The 13935-nt window shown below is 57.2% G+C and overlaps 1 protein-coding gene across 7 annotated transcripts in view; it reads right to left on the bottom strand.

The window, feature by feature from the left end:
* The window catches only part of HDAC5 (histone deacetylase 5), a 35939-nt gene that overhangs the window by 9884 nt on the left and 12120 nt on the right, over window positions 1–13935 (bottom strand). For 3 of the 7 annotated variants that reach the window (XM_038547142.1, XM_038547139.1, XM_038547140.1), the window contains 9 exons: window positions 13178–13252; window positions 2305–2564; window positions 2065–2209; window positions 1831–1945; window positions 1402–1532; window positions 1124–1270; window positions 921–1033; window positions 466–597; window positions 15–237 (listed from right to left, as the gene is read on the bottom strand). In XM_038547142.1, the coding sequence (XP_038403070.1) occupies window positions 15–237; window positions 466–597; window positions 921–1033; window positions 1124–1270; window positions 1402–1532; window positions 1831–1945; window positions 2065–2209; window positions 2305–2564; window positions 13178–13244 (1333 nt within the window). In that variant the 5' untranslated portion in view covers window positions 13245–13252. Of the gene's footprint in view, window positions 1–14; window positions 238–465; window positions 598–920; window positions 1034–1123; window positions 1271–1401; window positions 1533–1830; window positions 1946–2064; window positions 2210–2304; window positions 2565–4114; window positions 4235–13177; window positions 13702–13935 lie in introns of those variants that run through there. The other 4 variants (XM_038547143.1, XM_038547144.1, XM_038547141.1 and 1 more) reach the window with 4 other exon arrangements.

Below are 13935 nucleotides of genomic sequence, written 5' to 3'. Positions count from 1 at the left end.
GCCCGCCAGCTCACCAGCAATGAGGGTGCTCTGCTGCCGAGCCTGCTCCAGCAGCAACACATGCTGCAGCAGGGAGGCGTGCCCATGGGGGCTAGTGTCGCCCTCCAGTGCCACGCCCAGTAGACAGCCGGGGATGGAGGATGTGCTCATGAACTTGCCCGTCAGTGCGCCGCCCTGCCGCAGGGACTGGAGGGCCTGCCTCTCGGCCTCCTGCTGCGTGGACAGCTTCGGGGAGGCCTGGCAGTGGGGAAGGGAGATGGAGATGAGGGAGGGGATGCTGGCCCCAGTCCTGCCACTGCTGTCCCATGGTCAGCATCCCTCACCTACCCTCTGCCCACCCCCCAGCTCTGAGGAAGGCCATGTGATCTCCATCAGGGTCTGGTGAGAACAAGAGCCCCAGCTGGAGGCATCCAGAACCACAGACCTCAACACCAGAGAGAGGATGGGGCCCGTGCCCAGACTTACGGTGAGGTGTGAGTTGGTGACAGTGACTGTGGCCTGCAGCCCTAGGGAGATGTTGGGCAGAGAGGGAGACGTGTAGAGGCTGAACTGGTTGGGGGAGCTGTCCAGAGGGAGGGCCCGGTGCTGGGGGAGCATCTAGGGAGCAGTTGGGAGACACAGGCATGAGAGCAAGCAAAGGGGGGGCACCTGGGGCAAAGGGCTCTGAATGGTGCCTCGTGCCTCGCTCCCCGCTCCCCACACCAAGCCCCACCTGGGGGATACTGAGAGCTCACAGTCCTTCAGAGGCCCGCAGGACAAAGCCCACTTAAAGGCAACAGGTCCCTGTGGCCTGTCTACATGGGCAGAGAGTCTGCTGAATACTCTCAGCAAGACACACATACAGGAAGGAGCTGCCTTCCGTCTTCCAAGGGAAACGGAGCAGTTTTGGCCCACCCACCCAGCCCTCTGCAGGCCTGTACCTCGGTGGGGATGTTGGGGACTGAGCCAGTAAAGCCATTCTCAGCAATGGTGCTGTGGGAGCTGTTGGGAGAGCTGGGGCCGGAGCCTGGTGCACTGTTACACACGGAGGACACTATGGGAGAATGGGCTGTCACCTGGGCATGCTCAGAGCCACCCACCCACTCCCAGGACTTCCAAACAGGAACAAGATAGGAGCCCTTACCCCCAGGCCCAGCACCGGTGATCTCAACAGCTCTCTTCTTAAAGGTGCTAATGACTGTCCCATCTTTGCGGCGCAAAAGGGGACTACTTCTCCGCTCAGCCACCTTCTGCTTTAGCCTCGAACGTACTTTCAAGTTGGGTTCAGAGGCTGGGGCAAAGGGAACCAGGGCTCAGATACAGCCACAGGAACAAGGCACACACCCGTAGCCTGGCCCTCTGAATTCCAACCCCTACCCCTAGGGAGCCATATTCTGGAAAGCCAGGTCAGGCACTACACACCTGTTTTGCGGAGGGGGAAGTCATCGCGGCTGTCGTAGGGCCCAAGCAAAGGCAGTTTGTAGGAAGGAGGCGTCCCAGGGGGGCCACTCTGGGGAGGGGAACTCTGGTCCAAAGAAGCATGGTGGGCTCCCCTGGAGGGTGTGGAGTGGGGACAGAGACAGACCAAGGTTATCACCCAGCCAACTGCACCTGCCTCCAAGCAATCCCATTGAGGAGCTGCCCACTACATCAAGGGACAGGAGACGGGTCCTGGGGCAGGAAGCAAAGAGAGAAGCCAGGGTGGGGGGTGGGGGTAGGGGAGGAGTTCTACATCCTCAGAGAGACTGTGGGGGCCTGTCTCTGGCTCCGGCCAGGAGCCCCCTGCTGTCCTGGCAGCCACGCAGCTGGAGCAGGGCGCCTCTATGACCCGTGCCTGCCAAGAGCCATTACCAGCATTTGGGGTGCTGTGGGAGGGAATGGTTGAGGCCGCCGGGCGTGGGCTCCTTTGACTTCGACAGAAGGAATTCCTGGAGCCTCAGCTTCACCTCGGTGCTGGCGATGGCACCTGCGGGACAGGGTGCAGCTGACCTGGTGCTCGGGGCCCGAGGGTGCTTGGGGCAGGAGCCCGCGGCCAGGGGCAGAGGGGCAGGAGGCGGGAGGCGTGAGGCGTGAGGCGGGCCTTACTCTCTTTGCTCTTCTCCTTGTTCCGCAGGCTGATCAGCTGCTGCTCCAGCCGCTGCTTCTCCAGCTCCTCCTGCCGCCGCTGCTCCTGCTGCCGCTGCTGCTCCAGCTCCTGCTGCCTTTTGGCCGCCAGCATCTCCTGCTGCTGCTGCAGGGGCATAGGGGGAGGCAGAGTGAGCCAGCTCCAGGCGGGGGGCAGAGGTCTGGGCGCCCCCACCCCCACCCCGCACCCTCCTTGCGCACCTTGAGGTGCTTCTGCAGCTGGACCTCGTGCTGCCGGGTCAGGTGGTCATGCTGTTTCTGGAACTCGGCGAACAGGAGCTGCTTCTGCAGCTGCTGCTGCTGCTTGAGCGCCAGGAGCTCCTGCTGCAGCTGCTGCTCCCTCAGTGCGGGGTCCACAGGGCCTGCCAGAGCCCCCCGTAGCTCCGCGGGGCTGGGGCTGCCTCCTCCCCCACCCCCTATGGAGCTGGGCATGGCTCCAGGCAGCACCGGCTTCACCTCCACTGCGGGGACAAGAGACAGGCGTCAGAGAGCCTAGTGCCAACGCCACCATGCCCTGGCAGCCATGCCGGGGGCCCAGAAGGCTACCAGGCAGGACCGCCAGACCCAAAAGAATAAATCAGGAGGGAGAAGGGTAGGCAAATCCCTCTGCTCCACAGAACTGGGTTCTATCTTAATCATGTGAAGTCAAAGCCGTGAACTTCAATAAGAAAATATGCATAAGCTGGGGTGCCTGGGTGGCTCAGTCGGTTAAGCATCCGACTCTGCATCTGACTCTTCGTTTTGGCTCAAGTCATGATCTCAGGGTCCTGAGATGGAGCCTCACATTGGGCTCCACACTCGGCGGGGAGTCTGCTTGTCCCTCTCTCCCTCTCCACCTCCCCTACTTCAAGCTCTTTCTCTCTAAAATAAATAAATAAACCTTTGAAACAAAAACAAAGGAATAAAAAATATGCATGAGCATGAAGCACACTCTCTGGAAGATTGTGAGTGCTCGACACATGACTATATTGTCATTGATCATTAACACCACTAGGTGTTTTACTGATGAGGACACTGAGCTTTAGAAAGGTTTAAGTACATGACCAAAGACATCTGGTCAGGTGATCAATGAACCCAATGTGAATCCAAACCCTATGCTACTTAAACCACTGCCCTTTCCTTGCCTCCTCCCCACCACTCAACATGACGAGAAGCCTATACTACAAGAGAAACTGAAGCAGATGTTGGTTCTAGAACTGAGGGGCCTGACAGCCAGGGCCCTTAGTAAACCCAGGAGAGACCCGTGGGGCCCTTCCCCCTACCCTCTCCCCTTTTCTCTGCCCCATGCCCAGCTGGGGCAGACAGGACCCAAGGGAGAGGCTGTGATAAAAGGGAGGGAGTGGGGGGAGGGGCAGGAGGCCCCAAGGAAAGGGGGTGCAGGGCTGCACCAAACCAGGGACAGGAGGGGGCTGGGAGTCAGACTCTGCTTCCTTTGCTGGATTATCTCCTTTCAACAGTTTTATTGTAATTACCCTGAAAATGCCGCTATATATAGAGTGAGCCAAACAGCAGCTGTGCCTGGGGGGAGGGGGAACGAGAGAATGGGCGGGCGGCACAGGGAGGAGGTGGGAGGAGGAGACAGGAAAGGAAAGGGAATCAGACAGGAAGAAGGGTAATGCATGGGAGGGCGGGGCGCAGAGGCATGAGCTCAGGCAGAGATCTCCTCAACTCTGGTCTCCAGCCTCTGGGAGAACTGGCAAGGAAGAGAATGGGGGGAGGGGCCTGGTGGGGACCATGGGCTCAGGGGTCCTAGGGAGAGGCACATGTTCCAATGGGCTCACGCAAAGCTCCGGGTCTTAACCTCTTGATCCCTGTACGCTGTCCTCTGGTCCCTGAGTGTCACTCCCCACCACTGCCCTGGGGTTGCCAGGGCAACTGGGCATACACCACACCAGCAGGGAGCCCCAAGCCCAGCCCACACTCCACAGAGCCGCCCAACTCTAGCAGGAAGGGGAAGGCAGGCTACCCACCGCCTGGGAAGGAGGAAGTGAGAGAGGCAGGGCCAACCCACCTTGTTTCTTTTCCATTTCTTTCTCCAAAGAAAGCCCTCACTTTTCTCACTCCAGCCCAGGGAGGCCACAGGGAGCTGGGAAGACCTTCCTGTGGCAAGGCAGCCCACTCCAGCCTGGGCCTGGAGAAGGAAGGACCCCAACATCCTGGTGGCTACCAGTGTCTCCTGCCCTCGTGAGCAGAGCCTCTCTCTGCCCAGGCCCCCACCATCAACCCACCCTGGGAGTGGACAGGGAGTTGGGAGGGGACTAAGGGCTGAACTGGGAGGCTCCCATACCCTGTGCAGTCAATGGGCCTGAATCTCTCCCAGGAACCCATGTTGAATGAGTGTCACCTAGGCAGGGGCTGGGCCTGCTGAAGGTGAAGGCCCTGCTACTACCCTTGTGCCCAAACACGGCCCCTGGGACCCGCCAGAGATGGGGGGGGGCAGGTAAAGGCTGAGCAGAACAGCTCAGTCCCCACCAGCCCCTTCTCCACCCAGCACTGCTAGGCACATTCCTCTGTGGTTTGCCCGCCAGCCACACTGACGACTCTGTGGCCATGAGGCCAGAGCCACATCTGCAGGAGTGGCCAGATGTGGCCAGGAGGGTGGGGTTTCATACACAGACACAAGTACACTCACTCACTTTCCCTCCCAGCCCGTGTCCTCCCCCGGCATCAGGAGGAAGGGCCTTTGGAAAGGCCCTGCAAAGGGCTCCTCTGGAGGTGGCCGACCTCGTCCAGGGTGCAAAGCAGGGTGACAGCAAGGAGGGAGCAGTCAGCCCCCAGTCTCCCCAGCCCTGGAGATGCTCAGCAAAGCACCGGGCTGGCTGGAGAGTTATCTATTCCTCGGCAAGGATGGCTTGGCCTGTGGCACTCTGACCGTTCAGCCAAGAGAAGGACAGGCTTCAACCTGCTGCTCCCGGCAGTGCTGGGGCTGCAGGAACCGGATGACTGCCAGCCTGCCCTCCCAGGGAAGGGCAGGGGTCCAAGTGCTCCTGGCTCCCAGCAGATAACCCTGCCGCCAGCAGTGCTGGCTTCCCTTGCAGGAGCCCTGCAGAGAGGGCACGGGCTCGGGCGATGGGAATCTCCCACCGGGGCTCCCACACAGCCACCACCGTGGCAGAGAGGCTAGGCCCCGGCCACAGTAGGAGCCCCAGCCCCACTGGTACGCAGGTGGCAGGACTCCGCCACATAGCCTTGTTCCCATGCAAGCAGGAAGCACAGCTAACTAGAGAATATTAGTCTGCAGGCTCTGTGGGGGCCTGGACAGCATGCAGCACCCCAGAGGCCTGCCAGGTCATAACCTGGCTCTAAGATGGAAGGGGTGACAGCTGAGCAGCTGGAGTCAGGGAAAGGGTGAGGGGAAGCACAGAGTCTCCTGAATGAAGTTTTCTGGGCACAAAACCCAAAGCCTGGCTGGCCCTGTACCCCCTAAAGGATCTGTGCCCTCTGCCAGCCTGGCATGAACAGAGCAGGTGGCAGTAGCCACCATTAGAATCAAATACCTGGAAGGAGAAATGGGTGTGTGAAGATTAGAGGAGGCTCTCGACCGCCTCCTGGTGGACCAAGAAAGGGGGAGGACCTCTGAAAAAAGGAAGCGAGTAAGCTGACACTGCTCCCTAGGAGGAAAGGCTGGGAACTCTAGCTAGCAAAGAGTCCCCAAAAAGGCCAGGAGAGAGGTCAGGTAGGAGGGCAAGGCCCTGGGTCCCACCCTCAGCCCCCATGCCTCCTTCTGACAGACAGCTAGAGAGAATAGAGAGGAAGCTAGGCAGCCAACACAGTAATCTCCTAGAGAGGGAATGAGGAGCAGGTTTTAGCAGCATGTTTAGGAAGAAGAGTTCAAAATAAAAAAAACATGGGACACCAGAGTGGCTCAGGGTGTGATCCCAGAGTCTGGGGATCGAGTCCCACATCAGCTCCCTCCATGGAGCCTGCTTCTCCCTCTGCCTGTGTCTCTGCCTCCTCTCTCTGTGTGTCTCCCATGAATGAATAAATAAGAAATCTTTTAAAAAATTAAAATAAAAAAACAAATCTGGTTGCCCAAGGGTAAGGCCAGGCCCTCCCCCTGCTTGGAACATCCTGCAAGCCATGCCCCAGCACCGTACCCTCAAGTGAAGAAATCACCAGTTCCAGAATCCCTGTGCCCCAAACCCTGGCAGCAGGAAAATAGTACTTTTAGTCCCCCCCACACACCTCCCAGAAGCCCTAGATGGAGGGGGTCGACACAGCATGTGGACCTGCCCAACAGACCTAGAAAGCTTAACACCTGGCTCTTAAAAGACCCTGCTAGGGACACCTGCGTGGCTCAGCAGTTGAACGTCTGCCTTTGACTCAGGGCATGATCCTGGAGTCCGGAATCGAATCCCACATCAGGCTCCTATAGAGAGCCTGCTTCTCTCTCTGCCTATGTGTCTGCTGCTCTCTCTCTCTCTCATAAATAAATAAATAAAATCTTAAAAAAGAAAAAAAAGATCCTGCTCCCAGGAGCCACCAGCCACCGAAGGCTAGGGGAGAAGTAAGAGACCCAGGGTACGCAGAGTATGAGACAGGGGTACACTGTGCTGTCTGGAACATCTATGCAAGATAAAAAATGAGGCCTCTGCAGCTAAGTCCTAGATCAAAGGAACTACCTTACGAAAAAGAGGGGAGAGGGTGAAGAGGGCCTTTGAGATCACCCGACTAGGCCGACTCTTTGCACCGATGAGGAAATCACACCTCTTAGGCTGCTGTGCAAAAGATCCCACAAGCTAACTAGCAGGGACTCACACCCTCTGAACACTAACCTGAGTACCCTGGTTCCACTGTAGGGCATCCCAGGCCCTCCACTCCAGCCAGCCTCGGTAACTGGCCCCTCTGGAGAGTAATGTGCTGGCAGCCCATCGGAGAGGGCAGCACCTTCCACCAGAACCCGTGCCCTGAGGAGCTCCCTCCCCAGGCTGGGCAGTCAGCAGCTTCCTGCGATGTCTAACGACCCCGTTCTGTCCCTCTAGAGAATGGGAAAAGGAGCTTGTCCCTTCCTCGGCCTTGAGGGATTCAGGAAGGAGGCAGGCAGTAGCATTTCGCACTCCTCCCCATGACGCCGATGACCCCTCCCCACCAGGGACGGGTTCCCATGATCTATTTCTGTGCTCTTACGTGACTAGTGAGGCCAATTTAGGCTCAACAGGTTCTACCACAATTCAGACAGTATTTCCACATGTGCAAGCTGGGGAGGACTCTCACCTAGCAATTTTCACAGCTCCTCATGTAACGCAAGCGAACACACATCACGTAATGGTTAAGAGCCTTGGCTCTGGGGTAAGAGAATGCCAGGGTTCAAGTCAGGCTGTGCTACTTCCTAGCGCAAGGTGCTCAGTACCTATCTGTGCTCCATGCAGGTCTCTGTGAAATGGAGTAAGTACCTTCTTCCCAGAGCTCTCAGGCTCTGGAGAGGACTCACAGATGAGCTTGGCACTGGGCCCAGGAAGATCTCAGGGGCTGCTAGTGAGGACTGGTACTAATGGCTCCTGATATATCTGTGTGCTGTGTGTGTCCTGGACTCCTCTGTCAGTCTAGCTAAGACTTTAGACCACTTCTCAGAATGCTTCTAAAGTGTGTGAAATAAAATACTTAGAACCCAGGGTGTCTGGGTGGCTCAGTCAGTGGGCATCTGCCTTCGGCTTGGGCCATGATCTCCAGTTTCTGGGATCCAGCCCACATCAGGTTCTCCACTCAGTCGGGAGTCTGCTTGACCCCCTCCCTCTCCCCTTAGCCCACTTGTATGCTCTCATGTTCTCTCTTTCTTAAATAAATATTAAACAAACAAACAAATAAAAAAACTTAGAACTGTGCCAAGCTCAGACCACTACGAGAGGGAGGCCTTAGCTCTCTCGTTTCAGTTTGCTTCAAGGTTGCTCTGTGGTCCTGTCCCCATCAAAGCCCTGCCATGGGCCCCACACAACACAAACAGGAGTTGCCAGCAGCTAGATCCCAGCACTCGAGAAGGAATCGCTGGGAACAGCCTCCTCCCAACCACAGCACATCCAGGCTGTCTCTCCCACCTCGCTGCCTCCAAGAAGGGCTGCTCTGTCCTCTGTGGTTCAGTCCACGGCTGTGGCATCCCTCCGGTCCCTCAGAAGCATTACTTAGCACAGACGAGCCCAAGTTTTGCTCCATGTTCTCAGGGCCCCAACTCCAAGTGGTTGGAAAGTCTCCCCTGGTATCCAACCTCGAAGTGACAGCTCTCTCCCCAGTACTATCCCACATGATCTATCCACATTTCTGAGCCCCTCTTCTTGAAAGGCAGAAGCAACGTGCAACTGACTTCAGGGGCTTTTAGAACGTTAGTGCAGGAAGGACCTGCAAATCAGCAACTCAGCTTCCCAAACTGAGAGAGGACGTGAGACCACAGCTGAAAGAGACTTGCCCAGTGTCATCTGGAAAGGAGGCAGAGGAGCTAGGGCTTACTCAGGGTCTTCTGACTCTCTGCCTCCCACTAAAAACAAAATAGAACAAAAACACAAACCAACAATAACCACCACCACCAGGAGAAACTATGAGGCCCACTCCTGCACTTAATGAGAGAAGGATGCAAGGATCTAGACAGGGCATCCAGTTGGCCGTCCGGCACACCAGAGCCCAGGAGCACAGGCGAGAAGGGTTCAGTGGTTAGAGTCCCCAGAAACCTTGAGGCCGACTGTGCCTCTGAAGGACCTTAAGACTAGCAGGTGCAGAGGCCCGGTGGAAGGCACAGTGTCTCGCTGGTGAAGGGAGAGCTACTCATTGATCTCTCAGTTGCTATCTGGAGGAGAAACAGACTCACTTCTCACAGCCCATTTCCAGGAAACACTGGGGCACCAAGCTATAGGCAGCTCAAAGTCACACTAATCATTCAAAGCCTGCAGCTGTTGCTGGGCCTGTTCACTCCACACCTGGGGTGGACAGCAGGGGCTCCGGGGGGGGGGGGGGGGGGGGGCTCTGCTTCCACTCCCGAAGTGCAACCCAGCCCTGAGCATAGCATCCAGCAGGGCGCACTGCCCACCTGCCCACCTGGCCACTTGCCATAATCCCCCACCCCAGCCGGGGTTTAGACACCTGCTGACCAGTGTCTCAAGGCATCCTCCCTCTGTAGACTGCCAGGCTGCCATGGGCTGGGTTTGCCTCTGACTGGGGCGACAGCCTTCCCCCCTGCTGCAAGGAGTCCAGAGCCTGCTGAGGCCCTCCAGAGTTGCTGGTGACATCCACTGCAGACTGAGAGGCCCCATGATCCCGTCCACACAACTTCTGTCCGCAGAGCCTAAGTCTACTCACATCAAAATCACCAGAGATGCGTCAAAAATGCCCTACAGAATCCGAACCCTTCAGGGGGCTAAGGCTTGGAGCTCTGCAAGTTAATATATTCCCTTAGTACTTCTGATACAACTGAAAGTTTGAGAACTACTTTCTCATGGTCTGGCTACACTCATTTCTGCTGCCAACCTGACAGCTGTTACAGCTGTGTGTGTGGACACAGTTAATCTGATTTCCTGTCTGGCAGCTGTGTAGCAGGGAAGGGACAGCTGAGGGTCTCAAAAACAAGAGGAGGGGATGAAGGAGGAGGGGATGGGGGTAGGGAGGCTATCTGAATGGGATAGAGTGTTCAACTTTGTTCCTGAGTGCCCTGCTCCCCTGAATTCCCTGCAGGGAGGGAGAAAGCTGACCCACTATTCACAGAAAACAAAATCTCTTGGAAACCTCAGGAGCCCCCTCTTCCCCCCAAAGCCAGACTGGTCTCTATTCTCTAGAAGCACAAACAGGAGACACAAAGACAAGTTGTGCAAATTGTATACTACATAAGAGCACCCAACCACAGGGGCAAGTTGGGGCTGAAATCTAGCCCACGTTCCAATTGCTAAGCCACGTGCTCTGGCATGTAGATGTATCCACCCGGAAGAAGGGCCACCTCTCAAAAATGTATACAAAGGAACGTTTGTATGGGTTGGCAGTAGCCCTACAAAGAGACCTGAATCCAAATCCCAGCTGTCACTTACCCTGTGACCTTGGGCAAGTTCCTTTACCTCTCTGATCCTTCTCAATTATACAACATGCCTAATAATACCTTACTAAAAGAGACAAGGTAAGGAAAGCATCGGATACTTTTGTCACTTAGGACATTATTAGTTCCTGTCCCACCTGAGCCTCGCCCTTTCTACCTTCCCCACACCCCTACACCTACACACCCACACACCCAGCCAAGCTTAGAATGGTGTGAAGAACACGAATAAGAATATCCAGGGGAAATCCCGATACCAAACCCAAACCCCATGGCACTTCCCAGCATACGCAGCATCCTTCCTGGCACAAGCAGGATTCACACCCTCCTTCACTGGGGAAAGGAGACTCCTCCTCCATGCCTGCTCATAAAATCCTACACAATGCCTAAGCATCAGGTCTGCCCAGTCCGGGCCACAGGGGAATCCAGGGCCCACAGAAAGGAAACGGGATCCCCCAGCACTGTGTCCTTGGGAATCCCACACACGAGTTGGAGCTCTGAGGCTCCCCAAGCTGCAACGATGCCTGAATGCTCGGGGTGGCCACTGTGTGCCAGGCTGTTGTGCAGAAGCCAGGCAGAGACCCCGTCCATCGAGGAAGACCTCTGATGGCACTATCAGAAACTATGGCTGGTTCCCCTCATCAAGCAGGAACAGCAGAGTGCCCTGCATCCCCTGTGGGCTCCCCCAGCCAAGGCTCTGGCTCACCCACTGGGACAACTCACCATATCTGTCTATTCACCCACAGGCCAAGCCCCAGAATAGAACCCAGGAATCCTGACATCAGCCCTGGACACCAGCCCCTCCAAGCAACATTCATTCATCCATGCGCCAGGCACTGTGCTACAGAATGGCTGTGAACGAGACACCCAGAGAGCAAAGGATGGCCCTAAAAGAGGGTTCCAAAGACTTGCTGCTGGAGTAAGTAAAGTCCAGGTTAGACAGCCATCCTGGCAAGCCCTGTTCCCCAACCTCTTGGGCTGGGGAGGACTGGCGACACATACTGCCCAAGAAGCGTCCTTGGACACCTGCTTTTTTAGCCATAGGCTTTTGCATCCTGTCTGGAGACTGATCAAGAGATGGGGAGAGGAGGCAGGCGGGGGTGGGGGGGAACACCAGGCTGCCTGAGCCCTCATGGCCGTGTTTATCCGGGGTGGATTTTTTTTAACCCAAAGGTTAAAGCGTTTCTATTTGAAACATCTATTTACATTCCAGAGTCCAAAAAAAAAAAAAAAAAAAAAAAAAACAAGGCATCCGAGCTCCAGGCCTATATCTGTCCCTAGCCGCGTCACAGACACAGCATCAGAGCTGCGCAGGGGGAACATTCTTAGCCCTCTCCCCGAGCCGCTGAGGTGACTCACGCCTCCCTCCTGCCAGCATGGACCACACCACCGATCAGAAGGCTAGGCAGTGTGTGTGTGGCAGGTGGGGGCAGAGGGATCTGGAGAGAGGGGCTGGGAGTGGGGAGGTCTATGCAGACAGGCAGCCTTAGGGAAGGTATGGGAGTAGCAGGATTCCATCCTGCAAGGATTCTAGGGTCTAACTTGAAAGAAGGTAAGAGACCATGCTGAGGAGAAAACTTTAGGCCAATTGCCAACTGCTGCCGAGAGGCTAGGGACAGAGGGGGGGCGAGGAGGGGGGCAGGACGGGTGGATCGGTATGGCATCTGCCTGATAGGGTTGAGCTGCCTGCAAGAAATGCTCTGCAGTCAGTCCTTTGCTCTCCAAGAGATGGGCTTGACTCAGAGGATTCAGGGCAGAGTCATTGAGCAGGGTCTTCAGTTAGAGCTTCTGGCTCTACCAGACCAGGGCCAGAGCAGCCCCCTGTGTTTATACTCCCTCCCGGGGATACTGCATAGGTCCTCTGCACAGCTGGCATCCCAGGGACCTGTGTGAGCATCCTGCAGGGCTAGCCCCTAGGGGTATGCCCTGACCCTAGGAGACTATGTGGGCATCACTGTCCAGGCAGAAGGCAGGCCTTATTTTAAGGATCTTCCAAAACTTCCCCAAACATTCATCCTCTGATACATCTTGGTCCAGCTGCAACCTTAGCTCTGGAAGGCTTCTAGAGCCAAATCACAGGTACTTGTATAAGCAAACAGCTCCCACCTTACAGTTCAAAGCCTGGGACCCACACCCACGTATCCAGAGGGAAAGACTCCCGATACATATGCACACGGATGCCCACACCCAAGTGCAAAGCCACTGCCAGGAGGGGCCAAGCCGGCATGGGTCCAGCGGGCCCCTCCCTAGAAGAAGCATCTTGTGGTGCCGGCCTGGTGGGAAGGCTGTGCCAGAAAGGCCTGATGCTGCCAACAGGTTCCTGGGAGAGAGGAAGAGAGGGAGTGGCCCAGCTCTGGGGGACCCCACCCCCAGCCAAGAGCCAAAAAAGTCCCTGCTAAGGTGGCAGGACTGGGGGTCCTCAAGCCCAAAAGAAGCAGAGTAACACTCCTTCACCATCACGAGATGGGATGAAACCAAGGCCTGAGGGAAGGAGAAGACAGATGGGGGAGCTAAAGGAGTCGGGACCCCTGACATCCCAGCTGCCAGCCTCCACCTGACCCTACCACAACTGCATCACATCTGACTCTCCGGGAACTCCTGACTGGGGACTTACAAAAGCTGTTATTTCCAAGAACCTGGCCAGAGGAGCTGGGGTAGCCTTTATTCTTGTAGACACTTGGCTATGGCTTATTCCCCTGCCCAGACCTGGGGAGCAGGCCACTGGAAGGCAGGTCACTGACCCACTTCCTCCCCTCCCACCACAGTGCCAACTAGGCCAGGATCCTCTAGTAATCCACAGCCCCCAGCAGCTTACGCAGACCCTGCCGGAGGCCAAAGAGACTCAAGAATGCAGCAGAGTGCAGCTGGAGGGCATAGCAGGAGGCTTGGGCCACAGAGAGCAGGGAAGCCCACCTCAGTGAGCATGGCTCCCCTGACCACCCAGATCTCAACAAAACCCTCCAAAAAGATCCAGGCAGGATCCCACCTGGGCGATTCCTGGAGCCAGATACTCAGCCCCAGGGACAAGGATGCTCAATGGCAGAGGGCAGGCGGGGACACCGAGGCACTTACCTGCCACAGGGATGCCGTGTAGAGGGGTCCGAGGCAGGATTTCCAAGGATGGTTCCCGGCCTGACATCCCATCTGCTGAGAAACAGGATTCTGTCTCATAGATGGTCTGCAGCATCTCCACGAGCCCCTGAGCCTTGGGCACCAGCAGCATGCCAGGGAGGGGGCCGCCGGAGGCGTAAGTCGGCCAAAGGAAAGGTGGTCGGGCGGGGCCCTCACTGCTCAGGGGCTCCCTGAGGCCACTGCCGCTGGGACCCGTGCTATAGGGAGGTGCCTCATCCGGCCTGGGCACTCCTGGCAGCAGGAGGAGCCAGGAGGCCCCGGAGCTACAGGCCCAACTCTCCTCTAGAGGGGCATCGGACCCCTGGCCTTTCCCCAGCTCCCAGGAGCTGGGGTATGGCTGAGCACTCAGGGGACAGGAAGGGGAGCTCAGCAGGCAGGCGGGCTCTCTGTGTTCCCTCCCAGCCCTGGGTGACAGCTCTGGGCCTGGCTCCCTGCTCCTCCTTCCCGAATGAGCCGCCGGCAGCTGGCAGGAGACTGAAATAGCAGTTGGGGGAGGGCCCTGTCTATAAATAGGTGGAGCATGCTCAGGGAGCCGCCGGCCGGCTGCCAGGAGCCCGGGCCTGGCGGAGGCCCCATGGGGGGGGAGGCGCGTTCCACCCCAGGAGGAAGCGCCAGGCAGGGGGATGGGGAGAGGGGAGGGCCCGAACTCAGGGCCAAGGCCACAGAGCCGGGTGGCCAGAGTCTGGGCTGGGGAAGGG

Source organism: Canis lupus, chromosome 9, assembly GCF_011100685.1.
Source record: "Canis lupus familiaris isolate Mischka breed German Shepherd chromosome 9, alternate assembly UU_Cfam_GSD_1.0, whole genome shotgun sequence".
NCBI classification, from domain to species: domain Eukaryota; kingdom Metazoa; phylum Chordata; class Mammalia; order Carnivora; family Canidae; genus Canis; species Canis lupus.
The sequence above is the reverse complement of the archived record's forward strand: the minus strand, read 5'-3'. Positions and strand labels throughout refer to the sequence as shown.